This window comes from Neocloeon triangulifer, unplaced genomic scaffold (genome assembly GCF_031216515.1).
Source record: "Neocloeon triangulifer isolate White Clay Creek 2 clone unplaced genomic scaffold, ASM3121651v1 ptg000017l, whole genome shotgun sequence".
In the NCBI taxonomy this organism is placed as follows: domain Eukaryota; kingdom Metazoa; phylum Arthropoda; class Insecta; order Ephemeroptera; family Baetidae; genus Neocloeon; species Neocloeon triangulifer.
The window spans coordinates 2127937-2147391 of NW_026775559.1; the positions used below are offsets into that span (position 1 = coordinate 2127937).

The following is a 19455-nucleotide window of genomic DNA, read 5'->3' on the forward strand; positions in this document are numbered from 1 at the left end:
TGTTGTTTCTTGAGCGCGCGTTGTTTATGAGGGCAATATTAAAAAGCATAGTGGAGCACTTGATCAAGCCAGAAACAAATTCGCTCTCTCGGGTGGGTATGTCGGGGAGCAGCAAAACGCAACAAGAGAGATAGTTTGGGAGCATCGCGCTAAATGAGTTATATCGGAAGCCTCAGCAGGGTGCGCCAAGATAAAGGGCGCCCCCTGCCTGCTCGCTCTGCGCCTCCAAAATATTGTGACAAGCCCCAAATAAAATTCAACACAAACTCTTTCTCAACAACCAATTCCAAACTTGAGAAATATTTGTTTTCCTGCATGTTTACAACTTTTGTTGAATACTCTGTCCATTAACAAAAATTTCAAAATATGTTGTAGTTTTTTGGTAAGTTTAAATAAAGAGCGAGTTATACTTAATATGAAAATTTAACTCTCAAAATGAAATAAATCTTAGACACTTTATAAGACTTTTAAGTTTGGATTGAAATAACCTTTTCATTTTATAAATTATATCAATTTCTGAGAAATTAAAAAAGCACCGAGCAATGGAATAAATATTTTGAAGAAAAATTATAATATATTATGAATGTTCTCTTGATGTGTTTTAATAGAAAAAAAATCAGTACAATTTCTTATGCGCTGCTTAAAGATGTGTAGAAAATTCAACAGGTTCAAAGCTTATATTATTTTTTTTATGTTATATAATATTTAGATTTGAAATTATTAAATTAACGCAGAGAAATAACAGAGAAATATAAATCAATACAAATTATATTCAAAATAATAAAATAAGCATTAACAAGAAACACTAAATTGTGTAAAGGTCTTTTGAAATGAAAAGTTTACATTGATGTGAGATGCAATAGTTCCTCTGAATTTTATGCCGCACAATATTCTGATTTTTAAATTTTTTCTCAGAGTATGCATGCCATTAAAGGCTATAAACGATCTATCTTTTCAAACAGCACAAAATTTCTTTTAGATTTTTGGAGACCAGAAGATTAAATTGCTTAAAATTTCTGCAACTTTTTCATTCACCTTTTTGGCAGAATATCGTACGCATTACCTTTTACATGTTTTTCTAGCAAACTTATTTTAATTCATTAAAAAGTGTGACTAAGAATATAACAAAACCAAATTGACTTAAAACTCGAAATGAAAAGCTTTCCATTTTTTTTTTTTTTTAAATCAGTGCCAACAAAAAAATTAAATTAAAGTCATCGCCGCTAAATTTTTTGCTCACTCGAGGAATATAAAAAATTCAAAGGTACCAAAATGCTCTGGGACATTTTTCAAAACTAAAAAATTTTGCTCGTGAGAATTTATTTATAGGATTAAAAATGAAAAAAAATTTAAGATAATTGCTTCAATTTATTTATTACAATATAAGAAATATTTACTGCAAAGAACAATGTACTACCCTCGGTTGATTCATTGTCTCAGACCGGAAACGTGCCAGTCTCTTTTTCATGAAAAATTGCAGCGGAATGAACAAATGGCGTACCTTTTTCGGCTACTGACAAAGTGCGAAAATTTTTCACTCCATCTGACAAATTATTAATGAAAGTGGAATTTACGCTCGGAGGAAAACGAATTTCATCTCGCGCTTTATTTCTTTTCGGGAGCTGAGCAATGAATTGCGCGGGCGAGAGATAAATTTGAGTTGTTTTGTTTCGGGGGTGCAGAAATTGCATTTTGGTGTGTGTTGATTTATTAGCGTGTGGGGGCGCGCCAAGGGATGATGATGATGATGATGAGATGATGTAATTATTTCTCTCTCTTCTCGTCGGCGCAGCTGCAGCCCAAAGCGCCCCCCGCCGGGGTCACTCTGAGTGGCAGGCACCCCGCCAACGCGCACGACCGGGGGCTCCTTAAAACTAGCAGCTGCCCTCGGCCACAATCCGCATCACCACGCGCCAATCCACTCAAAGGGTTAATCAGCCCTTAAGCCGCGTTTCACCCCAAATTGGTGCGAATTGCTGCGCAGACATGCACCAAAATTAAATTAACTTAATGCGGACGCAAACAATGCAATTTTACTGCGTCTCAACCATGAACCCAATAAAATTAAATAACTGCAAACATAGAGTAGTCTGTCCTTGAATTTATCTTCTTCATAAGAAAATTTTACTGTAAAAACTATATGGGTAAAATTTTAAAAATTTATTTTATCTAAAAATAATTATATAACATTAAATTTTTTTTATATAAAAAGTGAAGTTAAATCTATAATATGATGTAGATATTAAAGATTTCACATGCAAGCAGCTTTAATTAACACGCTTAATTCAAGCAATAACTTTAAAATCATATTTTACTGCATTTTTGTTTCAGTTAAATAAACTTTAAACTAAAATTTTCAAGTCGAACTACACAGTGCAGCTGATAAATAAATTAGAAACTCTTCATGAATTATTTAGCTACAATAATTATGATATGGTGCCAGTATAATATCTGAAGTTTAACTCTAAACTCGTATAAGCAAACCACTATAATATCATTCTCAATTTTAACTCTGACATTAGAAAAAAAGTTGTGGTATTGATAATTTTCAATTATTTAGTTGCAAATTGTTTATGTTTAAGTTATTTCCTTTTCCATCATCGGACATTATTGTTCATATTTTTTTGCACTTGTTTAGGAGTGGCGAAAATTCATGAATGAAAGCAGAAAGTTTGTGGAAGCAAATTGGGGGATTAGGAAGGTCCCGTGGTGCGCGTGTAATAGTTTTGGTTTGGCGCATCTCTTTTATTTTCCATTGAAGGAAGGAAGAGCCCCTGCGAGTGGCCGCCGCCGGGTGGGCGAGCCAGGGTGCTCCGAGCGGCGCAGGGAGCCGACACCTTGCTGGGGTCACTCACCACACCGTAATCTAATCTTGCTCTCTTCCGTTATTATTTTTCACCGCACGCAGGCACACACTATTGTATCCGTTTAAAAGGCTCTAATCGCGCACCAGCACCACAAATTATTGTTAGTCTCTTTTAAAAAAGCGCAGTTCAAAGTCAAAATGCAGCATCGTTTTGTTAAATAGTTAAAAATCTGATTTTATATTGATGAATTTTTTGGAAGTTTTAATTTAATTTTTATTTTAATTATAGAAAATTTCCACATATTATCGAATAAATAATTCTCAACTCCAAATTTAAAATATAAATTGAATATAGATGATTTAAACCAATTTCAGTCTCTTTTTCCATACAAAATTGAACTTTTAAAAACTTCTCAAGATAATTGTTAGTGTGCGTGTGTAATTAATTATTATATTTTTAAATTCTGTTATTATTTAAATATATATTAAATTAATTTTTTTTAATTATATTCAATATTTGATTTAAAGTGAACGTATGATTGCGGAAATAAGAATGATTAAAATAAAGTAAAATTAATTAATAGAGGATTTTTATTTTATTTATTTTTTATTAAAAGATACTGAAATTTGAAATATTATAAGAATATAATTAAATGCACGATGGCAATAAAATAAAATATTGTTGCATATTTATAGAAATAAAAAGAAAGAAAGTATTAAATATGTATTGTTTTATGTTATTACTGTTACTTTTGTTCACATGGCTTACAATTCAATTGCTCAATAAAATTGATTTAAAAAAGTAATTTTAGAACTAAACGGTGCCACCACTAGCAAGAATTTTGCTAAAACTTCCGTGATCCAAAAAGACCCCATCCGTCGCAATGAGCCTGTTGTTTTTTTTTTGTTCCAACCTACAAAAGGAAAAGCTTTTTGCTGGTTTTCCTAGAAATCAGAATTATTAAAAGATGAGCTTTTTTAACTCTTAATTATTTTTAAGTTGAAACCTAATGGAAAAGCTAGCTAATTGATTAGATAAAAAAAATAGGATGATTTAAAATTTATCGAAATGCGCTTTAATTTAAAAATTAAATGCATGAATTAATATTTGAAATCAAAAAATAAAATTATTTTGGAAAATTAGTAAAAAGAACAAATCACTGATAAAACTTTTGAATGAAGTATCAAGTGGGGCGGAGCGGGCGGTCGGTGGAGCGGCGTTTATTGGGTGCGGAGGGCCCCCTGGGGCGGCCCCGGGTGCGCGGCGGCGCAGCCAATGGGCGGGGGGCGGCGTCGCGGGGCCTCGCTCGAGTGGAGTAGAGTGGGTAGCGTGCGAGGATCAGTTGCGTCGAGCACGCGGCCCCGCGAAGTGCTCAGCACGGCAGATGCTCAACTCGTTCATGGACCCCGGGGCGCTGGGGCTCAAGCTGAGCCCCGGCAGCCACCACCACCACCTGCAGCCGCCGCCGGAGGCGGGCGACGTGTACGGGGGCGGCGGGGGGCAGCAGTTCGTGGGGCCTTCGCCGGCCCTGGCCGCTGTGGCCAACGGCTACCACCCTTACCACCTCCTGCGAAGGGAGCACCAGATGCACCAGCCGCCCCCGCCGCCTCCGCACCACCCCCACCCGCAAATGATGCAGGAGTACCGCAACGAGCATCAGTACGGGGTGCACCAGTACCAACAGTATCCGCACCACCAGATGGCGGCGCCGCCCCCGTCCTCGGGGGCCTTCTTCAGGTACATGCGGCAGCCGCCCCCGGGGAGCCTGGGGGCGGCCAAGCAGCAGTTGTCCTGCATGTGGGTCGAGCCGGACGCGCTGCCCCGCAAGCTGTGCGGGAAGATGTTCGGCGCCATGCACGAGATCGTGTCGCACATCACGGTGGAGCACGTCGGCGGCCCCGAGTGCACCACCCACGCCTGCTTCTGGCAGGGCTGCCCCCGCAACGGACGACCCTTCAAGGCCAAGTACAAACTCGTCAACCACATCCGCGTGCACACCGGCGAGAAACCCTTCCCCTGCCCCTTCCCCGGCTGCGGAAAAGTGTTCGCTCGCAGTGAGAACCTCAAGATCCACAAACGCACCCACACCGGTGAGCAAAATTTTCTTGCCCTTACTTTCTTTGCAAAAATTCAACCCCCTAAATTGGTCTTCGGCTAGGAGTTCAAAATGGAAAAGAAAGGGGCAGTTGCAGATCATAAAAATTCCGATAAAATTGAAAGATTTTGGGTGCATTTCTAATTGTAAGTTATTCCGGTGATAAATTTGAATATTCTTTTAAGCAGATTTGAAGACGAAATTATAAAATTTTCCCTAAAAGCCGTAAAATAATATAAAGTTTTAATCAAAATTCTCAAATGGAAATAACCTCAAGTGAGAGAAATAAATTGCCATTAAAATATCAGTTAAACAAAACAACATGATGTAGAGAAAATTTTATACATATTGAGCTGATTGTACTTTTTATTTACTTAGATTCGAGGTGGCTTATTGACAAAGTTAAAAATTAAAATTTGGCTGTCTCAATGTAATTATCAAATCCGTGATTATTCTTTTTTCATGCAAGCTTTTATTTTTTCTTTAAAATTCTCAGTTTTGATTTCATCTCCATATTACTAAACAATCCAATGATTTGCTTCAAAAAGTCAGAACGTGTAGACAGGGCAATTTGAACCAGACAGATTTGAAATGAAAAACCGCAAGTCCGTCTAGACGATTTCAATAATTGCTGGTGCGAGAATGATCTCCTTACTCCGTTTCTCATAATTATGATTCATCCTGCGCATCTGCCTTATTATAGAGAGGAGATGGATTTGTGCTGCACAAATTAGACTAGGATGTGAGAAAAGGGCCATTATATTTCAGGGAATGAATCATCACCAGTCTTGTCTTGTGCAAATTGCAATTCATCAAAAAACTAATTTAAAAATTCAGTGGCGCATTTTGAGATTTATTACAATATCAAAAGTCACTTCTGAAGAGCATAAACAATTTATTGTCGGCGCAGGAATAATTGCGCATTACTTAAATAATCTGTAATTAATTAATTTTGCAAAATATTATATTGAACTTTACTAGGGGTTTTTAATAAAATTCGCTCGTCTTTTTTATTCAAAATACTAATATCAATCGATTTGTATACAAACTAAAAAATTATTTAAATACATAAATCAGTTCTCTATTTATTATTTCTTGATAATTTATCAAATAAATCCTTCTACGACTGAATACTAAAAATGTGCTGCGATTGAATTTGATTGTTTTTCGGCTTTTAAACCACCTCTCAGTGCTAAATCTTTTCCATAATAAATCATCTTTTTTTTTGGTAAACAAACATCAGCTGCTACATTGCAATGCATATCTCAGCGCGAATCAATTTGTTTTTTCCGTGACTCTCTGTAGTTTTATTTCGGGTGGCGCGTGTTTTCCTAAATCGGAGGAGACTCGAGAGATGCGAGCGGCCGATAAGACCCGTATATCAATTTCATTGCTTTGCGAGCAAAAGCAAAACGATGGGCCCCCGTGTTATCGCGCGCGCCGCATCGCATTTCTCGCATTCCTGCCTCGGCCCCCTGCCAACTCGCCCAAAAATGAATGGACCGAAAAAAAAATAGCAATCGGTTTTCTAATCATCCTACAATTTTGTATGTAAATTTGAATTTCTTTGTTTAATGAATTTCGCGAGTTGAAAACCAACACTTTTGAAGAGGAATTGAGAGTCAAGTATTTATTATTTTGAAGCCGAGGGATGGTGTTGTGCTGCTTGGGGATGGAGCTTTGATGTTGTTCACACGCGGGTCGCGGCGCTCACAGGCTTTATTGTACGCGAGCGAGTTTATGAAACGCGCGGAAATTTTCCGCTCCTTTGTAATGAATGGAATTATGAACAAAGGCTGCATCTCGCTTTTGTGCGCCCCGTATATGTGCCCAGACTCACCTGGTAAATAACACGTCACACACGCACCGAAAAACACAAATCCACAACCGCACCGGCTCCCGATAATATATAAAAATTCACAAGACCACTCTATCAAACCGCAAAACACGCTCTTCAAAATTAAAACTGTTTTTTAATTGTAAGTTTTAATGTTAATGTAGACATTTTAATCGAGAATTACGATAATTTTTATAAAGCAATTTAATCGCTATAAGATTAAATAAATTTACCTTAGCTCACTTTACAAAATTAATTTCCACAGGTTTATTTTTTTATAATTTTATTTTCAAAATATTGTCACAAAAATAAGTAGAAAAATTTGTTTCTTTCTGTTGCCAATTTGTATTTGTGAAAAATTACCGTTAGCATTTTCTTTTAGCCGCAGATTTTCGAGTGGCCAATTAAATTGGAATTTTCATTAATGATGGCTGCGCGGCGTGTGAAGTGTCTTTCGACGGGTCGGACAGATGCGGTTGATGGGGTGGCGACCATTTTTTGTGCTGCTATTACCATAATTCGCGTGCGCCTCGGTGCACTTTCGAGATCGAGAGAGCTTTTTCAAAACAGTTGCTTCTTTTTGGCGGCGAGGCTCATTAGGGGCCTCGTTCGTTCGCAGCTGCACGAGAGGCGGCCATAGGTGCCCGCTTGAGCGTGACGCGCGCGCGATTACCATTAGACCAACAACTCTAATCCTCCGGCCGGCGCACAATCAACCAGATTAGCCCTTGCGATTCCGCACACAATCACGGCTCTTGGCCGAACGGAAAATTCTCTGCACTGAAAAAAGACGCAAATGTTTCAAACTCAAGAGTTTCAAACTGCATAAGTTGACCAATTAAAAAAAAAAGAAGTTTGCTCAAATGTTATCTTTTGCCTATTTGAATGTTAATTGCTAGTTTAAAAATTAATTGTATCTCATTTTAAACAAATCTTGAATGCTAGGGAGTTGATTAAAATTTTTAATAGTAATTTTAATTGGAATAAACTCAGAAATTGAAAACAACACAATAATTTGTCCCTAAAATATAAAGCATCGATTAAAGATAAATTTCGAGGGGAAATTAAAAGTTAATGATTGAGAGCTTTAAAGGTTGAAGGACGTTTTATTCAATTTGAATTCAATAGAATCTTTGACGTCGTTTTAATGTAAATAAACCCTAAAATTTCCATATTTTTTTTAAGGAGGGTCTATTGCTAAATAATAGCCCGATCAATTTTGCTCAGAATTTGACAGTCTGCATAAAAAATGCGGGGAAATTATGTCGAAGCGAGGTGACGGGCATGTTTGACCTTTTTGGCCCATTTAAACCATGTAAAAGACCAAATTTCACTCCAGAGTACAACAATCGGCAACAATCAAACAATGTTCTGATTTGACTATATCATAAGCTTCCCCTTAATAAGAAATAATGCAGTTGATTGGTATCTTGGTTAAGGGAAAATTTCAGGGTACCTCAATTTAGTCCTTCCAAGGGTGAAAAACGTGTTTTTAGAGCTAAAATGGATTTGAGTGAAAATCAAATGATATTTTCCTATTCTTTATTTCTTTCAAAACTTAATGTCACGCTTGTCAGAAAATCCACCTGAAATTGGGAGAAGAAGAAGAAGAAGTGTCTTCTTATTTCTTCCCTTTCCAAATGAGTAACTTTCTGACAAAGCTGCAGCACAAGAGAGAAAGAAATGTGTTTTGAGCTTTTCACGCTGCTCTCAAGGCGAAATCCACCTTTTCAGAATATATTTTTTTCTCTCCTCTCTCTGGTTTGAAAAAGCAAAACAAATCACTTGTTGGCACTCAGTTCTTGACAGTCCGGTTGTTTTTCCATTCGGCTGATTTCGAACAAATCCCTCTTACAAATTCCGAGCTGCTGCTGGAAAATGGAAAATCCTTTCCGAGAGCCACAGGTCTCGCGTGTGAAGCAAATTAAAAAGATTTTTTCCATGCACTTGCGTAGCCGCGGGCTGAAACTCGACACCGACCCACAGCGCGGGAGGAGCAGGATAATATCAAATGCCCATTCAGCCCTTTTACACACACAGAGAAAGAAAGAAGAAAAAAATCGAGGCTGGGGAATGAGAAATTCTTGTGCTGCTTTGTGTTGTGGAAAAACTGGGGAGGTGAAAATCAATCTGCTTATTTATGCTCTTTCTCTCTGCGGGAGATTTTCTGCTAGCGTTCGCTTCTGTATCAAAACTTTTAACATGTACAATCCTTTCTTGTGATTTGTTTCATGTCTTGAGGTTTATTTTAACCTAATTGATTGATAGTTAATTTAAAATTTAGAATTAATACATCCAAAACTTACTGGATAGGACAAATTCCCCTTTAAAAAATACCAAATGGTTCATGATAATTTGAAGATTCTTAAAGTATTTGATTTCAATTAAATCTTATTTGTGCACTTTTTTCAGTGCGTGCTCATAAAAGGTAAATTCAACCGATTTTTTTTTAGCCTTGAGGCCTTTTACTTTTAAAATATTTTATTAACTTCCCTTTATAATGGTACCAATCATCTGCCAAGACAATAACAATTAAAATGTATCATTTTCTAAAATTCCGGCTATAAAGTGAATATTAATTTGGTTAATATTGTATTATAATACATAGATTTATAATAAAAAGATTTGAAACTTTCAAGCTTGCACATAAATTCCGGTGCAAATATGTAATAAAGTTAAAGTGATTTATATGTAGATTTCCGTTTTGATTAAATGAAAACTTTTTATTTTAAAAATTAAAATTAAAAAATTAAAATGTGTCACCTGAACACATTATATGATTGACATAGTGGAGTGTGTTTCCTTTTAATCGCGAGGGTGCACATGCCGCAGCTGACTGAGAGTTGCGGGGGTGTTGCGCTTGCGTCGGTTCCGAGGACAAATTCGTTCAGTTTTGTATATTTTGGCTGGGCGCGCGGCGATAACTGGCTGGCGAGAGACGCGCGCCGAGAAATATTTATTCTGGGCTTTGCGATTGACAATGCGGCCAAAGGTGCACGCGCCCGAATGATAACAAACTTTGTTATGGCTGCGCACCAAACACAACAAACACCTCTGTCATAATAAATCGCAAGAGCAAAGATCTCCTCTTGTCACCCCTTCCGGCTTCCGCTCTCTCACTCTCGGGGGTGCACCAAAACGCGCCCCTTGATTCGCGCACTCTGTCTCGAGTGCTTTTTAAACTTTTACAAACAAAAACTACGTAAAATTTTGTTTTCATTTTGATTCACTTTTGAAACTAACTAAAATTTATGGAAATCTATACATTTTCTTTGATTTTTCATCCTTAATTATATATTATATTTTTTTTAAATTAGGCTTGAATAATAAAATTAAATTGGAAATAATATTCAACAAAATTCCCTCATTTTGCTGTTCAATACTTTTTTTTTCATCATGACTTGATTTTTGAAAGAGGCCTCAACCTTGAAGAAGTTCCTTGCTTTTTCTTCTCATTTTTTATGCGCTGACCATTCTTACTTTGAATAACAATAAACTCCGTCTGTATTCTTTATGTGTGTGTGTTCACTGAGGGAAAACGTTTCCGTTTTTTACTCTTTTTCTCTATTCGAACACGTCCTGCAGAATAAAATAGAATGGGTGTTTTTTGACAAAAGTTATATGTGTGTCCAGAGAGGCAATAAAGCCATTTGTCTGCGCGCATTTGAATGCGCCGGTGGAGGAAAGCCATAAAGTAAGGGTGGTCTTTTTCATCCCCTGCATGGCTCGGGGGAAAGCTGTAAAGTCGATTGTCCGTGGAGCAGGAAAATAATAAACGGCATTCGCAGTCGAGTGCTCTTTTTATTAATTTTCGCGGAAAGAACGATTATGGTTTTACGGCTCAGTGTCACCACCACCGGATTATTTTATATTTTTATTCACGAACAAGAAGTGCCCAAGGTTGATAGTAAAATAAAACTTATTGAGCGGCGCGGCCGTAAATTCATTTTTCGTTCGTTCGTTCGCTCGCTTGCTCGCGCGACTCTTCTCTAAATTATAAAAAAAAAACGCGCATATGAGAAATGTGTGTGCGACCATAAACTTGGTTTTAATCCGCACACACTGCAGATATTAAATTTGTCCCTCCGCTCCAAAGGGAAAATTGACCTGCCAGACCTGCGTACAAATAATTATTTGATTTTTTTGTAAAAGACAAGACGAGAAAGATCATATTTCTGATTTGAAATTGCTTTTTAATTCAAGGACTGGAAATATAAAGTGGATTGAATTTTAATTCGAATCTCATGAACTGTCAAATTTATAGTAAAACTTAAAACGCTCTTAAATAAACTTTTCTTCTTATCTGTCGTTAATCTGTAATTATTAATGACCTGGTAATTTTTTTTTTTAATTTTAAGAGACATTTATTTTTGTTTTGTAATTGGTAGCATGCATAAAATTTGTGAATTTCGTGTTTTTTTGAAAACCTGCACATTTTTTTAGTCCAAAGTTTTTCCTATTATAATCATTGTTTTTGTAATCCCTGAATATAAGATATGAATACATAATATAAATAATAAATTTATGATTTATAAATTGAATCTAATTGAAAGACATTTTAATATATGCCAAGGTTTTAAATTTAATATTGAAAAGCAGCAGACCTTCTTTTCATCATTGTCACGCGCAGGATTTCTCTTCCCTTATTTTTGTGCTGATCTGGCACGAGAAAATAGAAATCCCGTTGGTCAATCGCCATGTATGGCAGCAAATGACAAATTTCCAAACCGGTGACTTTCATATTTTCACTCCGAATTATTTCCGAACCATTAAAAAGCAAAGTAAAAAATGAGCAGTCAAAAAAGAGCTGCTCTGGACATTGTCCCTTTCGTCTATTGAGGGAAAAGTTTTCTTATGTTTAAAGCGCGGGGCTTTGTTGTGACAGGGTCGAAAATCAATCAAAAGAGCGCACGGAAGGTCGCGCGCATTTGAATATGCTGGGACTTTTTTAAGAGAAAATGTGCAGTTAGACTTTGTGGAAGTCGTAAATTTCGGTGGTTGCGATGGGTGGTCGAGGGGGATGACAAAGGAGGGTGGCAGCTGCCCACGCAACTTAGAAAACGCGCGTCGTCCCCCGCGGCGAGACGCGTCAATAAAATAATCATTGTCTTCAATTACAGTGCAAACAACAACACACTCTCTCGAATTTACGACCGGCCCATTTAACGACACCCAAAACTCGAAAATGCCACCCAAATTCACTGCAGCACGTGATTTGTCTCAAAGAAGAGAAACGAGAAGGACAAATAATGTTTTGTTTTCTTAGACTGCAGGAGATCTTTTTAACGCGCGACAATTTGTTTTAAGTACTTTTGACATATTTGTTCAGCAAACACATATAAATTGAAAAATTACTTTTTCCGATAGAAATTTTTTAACTATCTCTTGTTGAAATCATCCTCTTATAAAGAAATAATAATTTTAATGCTGCGAAGCTTAAAGATTAAAAAAAATTTACTGTAACTGAAATTATTATTATTTTCATTATTTTATTTTTGCTCTAACAATAAATTTTGTTCCATCGACCATCACATTGTAGAAAATAGGAGACAGCTGGTTATTGCTGTATTCAGAGCTCTGTTATTTCACTTTTAATTTATCCTGTCTTCTCCAAATGTTATAAAAATCCACAAAACAATAGATTGTATAGATATTTCAGAGATCACAAAAATATTTTAAATTCATTTTCTAATTCTAATTACACAACATCAAATATTTTATTCAACAAATGTTTTTTTAAACTTTTAAATTAATTTGCAAATTGTGTATTATAGTTGTTCATTTTTCACAAATCATGTGTACAAAAATAAAAGAGAAAAATGAGATTTTTCTTAAGCAAACACTTTATTCAAATTGTCTCGCAAGGCTATAAGGTTTAAATAAATATATAATTTTTATTATTTCATTATCATAACGGTGAGAAGTTCAATTAAATTTCATTATATTCCATAAAATTTTAAAGGATGATCGCACACTGAAATCAATTTGAAGAATTAAAAATATCAAACTTTCACCATTCCCATCATGTTTAATAGAATATAGATTAGAAAACCACATTGGGCCAGTTTGTTCTACTGGCGGAATCTCTTTTTTTAGTATAATATATTAACAAAGTTTTCTGGAGTGAGTTTGCGGTTCGGTATGCGCGAAGCTTGAAGCGCGAGTTATTTCGGCCGGTGGAAAGAGGCCCTAGGTGTATGTGTGTGTTTTGGTTCTTCTCAATCGGCAGCCGCTGCACGCCCACCGCCGGGGTAATGAGAGCGGGCTCGGCTCCTCCAGCAGACGTGTAATTAAATTGCTCTCTTCCCGTGCTCATCGCTGCAGCCACCAGTCTTTTCAAAAGAATCTCAGATGGATCGCGAGATTTTTTGTTCATTAACGCGTCTGACAACTGATTTACATGAGTAGCTCACGAAGATTGATTAGCTCTCAAAAATACCAAAACGAGCTACCGGACACAAAAGTAAATTATTACCAAATAAAAGAGGAGGCGTTCGGGCGTCCAATATTTGTAAAATAATATTAGCATTAAAAAGGGAATTGTTATTTTATTTTTTATTTAAAAACCCCTCGTCAATTCCAGCATTGATTTAAAAAAACAATAAATGGAGAACAATCTGTAATAAGGAATTGTGGAAACAAAATTGAGGAGAAATTATAAGATTAATTTGCACCTAGTTATTTTACAAAATCTTTTGCCGTTCACAATTTATGTACTATGAAAGTTTTAGAATAAAGGCTGCGATGATAAAATTAGTGATTTTAGTTTACATAATTTTAAAAAGAACAAAAAAAATTCGTTTTATAAAAATGTTGTTTTTGGCGATGAGGGAAAAATTAAGAAATAAATTTAAGTCCCCACATTAAAAAATTAAATTATATTTTGGCTTCCCCAACAACTGATAAAATTTATAATGAAGCGTCATTAAAGTAATAAAATTCAATTTCAAAACTTTATTACTTAATTTATTAATTATTTACGAATTTCAGCAAATATACAAATATTATTTATTTCAAGTAATATTACTAACTGAGCTTTCATTAAACCAGTATTTTAAATTTAATATAAATATTATCGCTCAATTACCGAATTATCTATTCAATAATATGTAATATTCTTACAATTATTCGTGTATACACTGTCATTAAGTTCTTTACATTTGAGGAGAATAAAAATTTATAATGTAGTAATTTAATTTTTTCTGATTAAAAAATTAAATACTAATTTTGAGATGAGATCTGATGTATAAGTTTTAAAAAAGATGATGTAATATTGAAACAATGTGGGACCAAAAGGAAGAATCAAACAAGCTATATGCAAGTTTTTCCATAATTCTTGTATACATTAAAATTAAAAAGGTTATAAATGTATTATAAAGAGGGTTGGAAGTGATGAAATCAATCGGTTTGATCGCTCTGTCTTTTTATAATTAATAAAGCGCAGCTGTTTTTTCGGTTGGGGCGCGCGGGTGAAAAATGGACCGAGCGTGAAATCCAATTTCCATCATAAGAACACATGGTTCGAGAGAGATGTGCATCTGTGCGCAGGGTCTGTCTATGGCTTCTTTCTTTTCCGAGAGCGCTCTTTGTGTTGTGGTGGTTCATCACGACGACGAGAGCCAAGACAATCGGACCCTCCCTAGCTATGCCTCGCTCTAATGAAATCTCTCCTCGCCGTCGCACACAAAGAACATATTTTAATAACACACACATGTACCATACCTACATGCTCGGCGAAGACACTTTAATAAAACGCACCTTCCTATATTGAGTTCGGCTATAACACGAGACGTGCGTTAAAATATAATAGACTCGACATTCCTATTTCCCTTATGACAATACGCGTCAATTTTTGTTTTTATTTTTTTTTCTCTGCAATTAACGTTTGAAAAACGTAAAAGTTTATATATAAAATGTCAAAAATGAAGATTAATATTAAATAAACAATTATTATAATAATTCTTAAATAGCTTTTCTCGTCCCTTCTAAAATAAAAAATTATTTTGATCTGCAACTTTTGTGGTGGCTTGGAGAATAATTTTCCGCTTGTTTATTGACTTGTCGCGCGGGGAGTTGCTGCCGCCGCGAGCTGTCGATTTTTATTGCGTTTTTACGACGCGCTGACGATTCGTTGCCAATAAAGCGAGTAAATATTTTAATAAAACGAGTATCAACTCTACGTTTGGTCGAGGGGGGGGGGTACTTGACTTTGTCATCGCCCCCCGACGGCTTCATTGCCAGCGCGGCTGCCAAACGCAGCCATCCCCTAAAAGCACGTCCCCTTTCTCTGATGCACCCCTTTTGCTTTGGCCAATTTCGAGCAAAAAATAAAAAAAGAACCGGTTGTTTGTTTGTGTTTTGCAGGCGAGAAGCCGTTCCGGTGCGAGTTCGAGGGTTGCGACCGGCGCTTTGCCAACAGTTCGGACAGAAAGAAGCACTCGCACGTCCACACCTCGGACAAACCGTACAACTGCAAGGTGCGCGGCTGCGACAAGTCCTACACACACCCTAGCTCCCTCAGGAAACACATGAAGGTACAAATTTACAAATTCTAAATTATGCAATAAAATTAATTAGAGTCTGTAATTCTGTTTTAAGTCTAATGAAATTTTGAATAAAATCTCTACAATAATTTTTTTTCTTAATTGTGTCGAAAAGAAATTTTTAAAACCAATTTATCTTATTTCGTTTGAACTTTGAACCATTTCTTGTTCAAAGGAAATAATTAATCACATTTTTTTCTTCTGTTAATTGTATGAGTTATTAAAATCTGAAAATAATTTTAATTTCTAATCACGTCATTCCGTGGAAAACTAAACCAGTTTCAAACTTTATCAGAATGTGAATCATTTAGTAATTAATCCATCAGCAGCAAATCGACGTGGACAAGTTGCTGATGCTTTGAATAATTCAGTTTTCGATTGCAATCGCACTTCTTGCTTAATGAATTATTTATTATTCAATATTTATTAACGTTTTTTCCTTCTTATTTTTGGACTCGCAGGTGCACGGGAAGAGTCCGCCTCCGGGTCTGGGCGCAGGCAGCGGCTACGACTCGGACGACTCGACCTCGAGTTCCGGCGGCCACAGCGCGGCCACGCCCCTCTCGCCAGGCCACAACGGCCCGTCGACGCCGGCCAGCGGCGCCTCCGTACCCTCCTCTGTCTCCGTCAACACCTCCCTCTCGGCCTCACACACCACCAACCCTCACCACACAAACCTCTCTGAATGGTGAGTCTGAAATTTCCCTTTGCAAATCATATATGCAAATTTAATTATTTCTGCCACGGTTATACATGATATTCTTTAAAAAAAAACTGATGGAAAATTCTACGTTTTGGTTGCATTTTTGAAGAAAAAAATCATTATGATATTTATTATTTTTTTATTTGAAATTAAACTGAATATAAAACCTAAAATCAATAATCTACAGAGTAATTTATCTTTTTTTTTTTTTTTTTTTTTTTTTTTTTTAAATCCAAAAATATTCAACACAACAAATGATTTTAAGTTTCTATAAAGGTCATCATCAGAGCACAAATATTGGTTTTTAATATTTGAAACAATTTTCTCTAAAATTTTGAAAATAATCCCAAAAATGGCAATTTTCTGGGACCTTTTTAATTCATCTTTTTCGATTAAAACAAGATTATGAGGTTTTGAATAACAAGTAATGCGAATTTTTGTTGTTAATAGGTATGTGTGCCAGAGTACGGGCGGAATGCCGACGCCGCCGTCGACGGAGCACTCGCCGGTGGGGATGCACCACATGCACCATCCGCACCACCACCACCACCACCATCATCACCCGCACCAGTTCCACCACCTGCACCACCACCACCACCAGGCGGCTGCTGCGGCGGCGGCCGCCGCGGCCGCCTACTGACCGGCGGCCGGCCCGACCCCTCCGCCCCCGCTGCACACGTACCGCGGGGGCCGCGACGCCGAGTGGCTCTGATGCGCTCGGCGGCCCCTGGGCCGGGCCCCCCTCCCCTCCCCCCGCCCCCAGTGCGAGACAAAGACTCGAAAAGCAGTGCTTCGGCGGCGGCAGTCTTTCATATTGAGAGTGAACTTTGAACTGCGCGGCGTTTCCAGTCAACAACCAAAAACTGAGAGAGGACGACACCCTCGCTATTCCACACGCATCTCAAGAACTGAACTCAAACTTATTGTTACGGTACGGCGCGCGCAAGTAAGCGACCTTTGTGAACAAAACTATATATTTCACCTCGACGTGTTTTTCAGAGGAATTTGAATAAATCAGTTGGCTAGATTTATTGCACAAATGAAACAATTTCAAGGATTTTTACTTCAAATTTACAAACTTATATCGTGTTTACGTTATTGACAGTTATTTTTTAGTTTTGATTTCGTCTCCTATTAAATAAATTCCGTAATAAAAAGAGGATTTATTCAAGTCTTGTTTTAGAGAGTGTTGCGGAAATTTTGTCTAACTTAATCTAGAGGTTGCAAATGCTTGAATTGTGTTTTCTCAAAACGTTTAGAGGTGGCCTTGACCTCTTTAGTCACCAATCGGTTTCTTTGTGTTCTAACCTTTCTAAAATGGTCAAATCTTTGACGATAACTTTTGAAATTTTTTACATTTTCTCTCTTGATTAAGGAAAAAGAGGAAAAACCATTGTTTTTTTCTGATCTTCTCCAAATATGACTCATTTTATTAATATTAATCTTTCTTAAAACTCTTGTTCCTCTGTCGCTCCAATGGTCCTTTACTTTTTTTACTAAATTTTGCCGTTGAAACTTAAAAAAATAGTAGCAATTTTTCATTTTGGGGGAACATAAATTTAATTTAATTTTATCACAACAGAAATCAAAATATTTTGTCCAGAATAATTTATATAGAATTAGTTTAAAAAATGGAGTTGGTTGGTGTTTGTTTCTGGTTGGCACGCAAAGGGTCGGTGTGGCGCCGACGGGCTTGGCAGGGCTTTGGTCTCGTCGTGTCTCGCGCGCGCAGCACAATGACGAAGCCCTAATGCAGCAGCAGCAGCAGCCATTCCACTCAGGAAATTATTTTATTGATTAAACAACAAAACGCAGAGCAGGCTCCCTCGGCTAGCTCTCCCCTCCGAACCGAAACACGCACCAAGGGCAACAGTAAAAAATGACAATGCCGGCAACAATGGCCGCGCGCTCGCACGATTAATTGGCGAATCCATCATGGCGGCGCCGATTTCACACAGAGATGCACGCCACCGATTAAGTCCAAACCGCCATTTTTCACTTTTCCCAATTAAATTTTCCTTTCTCTGCACAACTGATAAGGGTTGGTTTTTGCTTAGAATCAAAGAGCGTGTAATATATTCAAGCTCTCCAGAGTGTGAATGTCATTTCAATATCTAGAAACCGAAAAAAATTCCATGGTGATCAAAATATGATGATTGCCAATATGTTTTGATGCAAAAATATAATTTCCCACATCTCAATTCCAGATCATACAAAAAATATTTTGGAATTAATTCACTAATTCAATATAACTTATAAATAATTCTCCGTTTCCTAACTAACAACAAGATTGAGACGAAAATAACTAGATAAATTTTTATCTTTTGTTGAGTTTAAAATTTAATTCGGTGTTATATTAGTGCAGGAGTTACTTACGCTATGGAAAACAAGACATGCATCGCAGACAAAATAATGTGAGAGTGAATTTTGGTAGTAACTCAATCCGGGCTCGCAGCTGGAACAACAGAGAGCAGACGCGTTATTAGAAAAACGAGAGTGATTTCACTCTGACACGTACTGACAACCAAGGGCTTCCAAATGCACAAGAGAATCATCCCCGCACCACATAAGCAACAACAAAAACAACTGCTTGCCATTCCTAAATTAAGCCCAAAAACCCATGTAAGCTCCAGAATGTGAAGGTTCAAAAAAATTAACATTAATTTATGCATTTCTCTGTAGATTAAAAACAGCGCAATCTGTGATTAGACAAATTGATAAGGAAATTTCGTGAGCTTTCAAAATCATGTTCAGTAAACTTAATTTCAAACTTGAAACGAATATATTTTCCTTTTATGACATTGGTAAACAAATTACTATGAAAAAGTATATCACAAAGTCAGAATTGTAAAATGTCGCAGTTTCATAAATGCACGCTTTTAATATTTTTTCCGCGGTAACAAATTTGATTTAATTTCATCTTCTTTACGATTAATTTGAATTATAGAATTGTATTTTATTCATGTTGCTAATGGAAGTTAAAGTGGAGTGTGGCGGCTTCGAGTCAAATTTAATTAAAATATTTCCGCTTGGGGTCGCGGACTGCGAAAGGTCAAGGTTTTTGTGTCTCTCTGACGGATGGGAATGGCTGCTGCTCTGCACACCAACGAAACACACACGTCTCTCACGGCCTGTCAAGCGTCAGATTGAAAACACGTAGCACAATTTGATACTCTCTCTCGTATAGAAATAAATCGCGCTCGGCAGAGGCGAGAATTAATTTTTCCAGAGAGACACAAATCCATCGGCGAAACTTTCAAAGAATAAAAAAATGGGACTCGTAATTCTCTTTGAGGGAAAAAAGTCGATTTGTTAAATTGGATTCGGTGCGCGGCGAGAAAAAAAAATCCATTTTGACAAATTCATCTCAGCTCCGCGTGCGTTGGAATTTCTCTGATTGCGAACGCCGAATTCCATCTTTTTTTTTTATTCTTGCGTGAAAGGAAATTCATTAAAATTATTTGGGGGCA

At 36.9% G+C, this 19455-nt stretch overlaps 2 protein-coding genes across 4 annotated transcripts in view; one reads left to right on the forward strand and one right to left on the reverse strand.

Annotated features, from left to right (window-relative positions):
- The window catches only part of LOC132203417 (probable ATP-dependent RNA helicase DDX52), a 95447-nt gene that overhangs the window by 26065 nt on the left and 49927 nt on the right, over positions 1–19455 (reverse strand). The window contains exon 2 of one of the 3 annotated variants that reach the window (XM_059631196.1): positions 18362–18440. The exons of the other annotated variants lie outside the window; for them this stretch is intronic. The gene's annotated coding sequence lies outside the window, so the exon portion shown is untranslated. The remainder of the gene's footprint in view (positions 1–18361; positions 18441–19455) is intronic. 3 annotated transcript variants of the gene reach the window in all.
- On the forward strand, positions 4162–17027 carry LOC132203418 (zinc finger protein ZIC 4). Its single transcript, XM_059631199.1, has 4 exons — positions 4162–4897; positions 15104–15273; positions 15744–15970; positions 16436–17027. Exons 1-4 carry the CDS (start codon positions 4192–4194, stop codon positions 16623–16625), a joined length of 1293 nt encoding a protein of 430 aa, XP_059487182.1. The 5' UTR covers positions 4162–4191; the 3' UTR covers positions 16626–17027.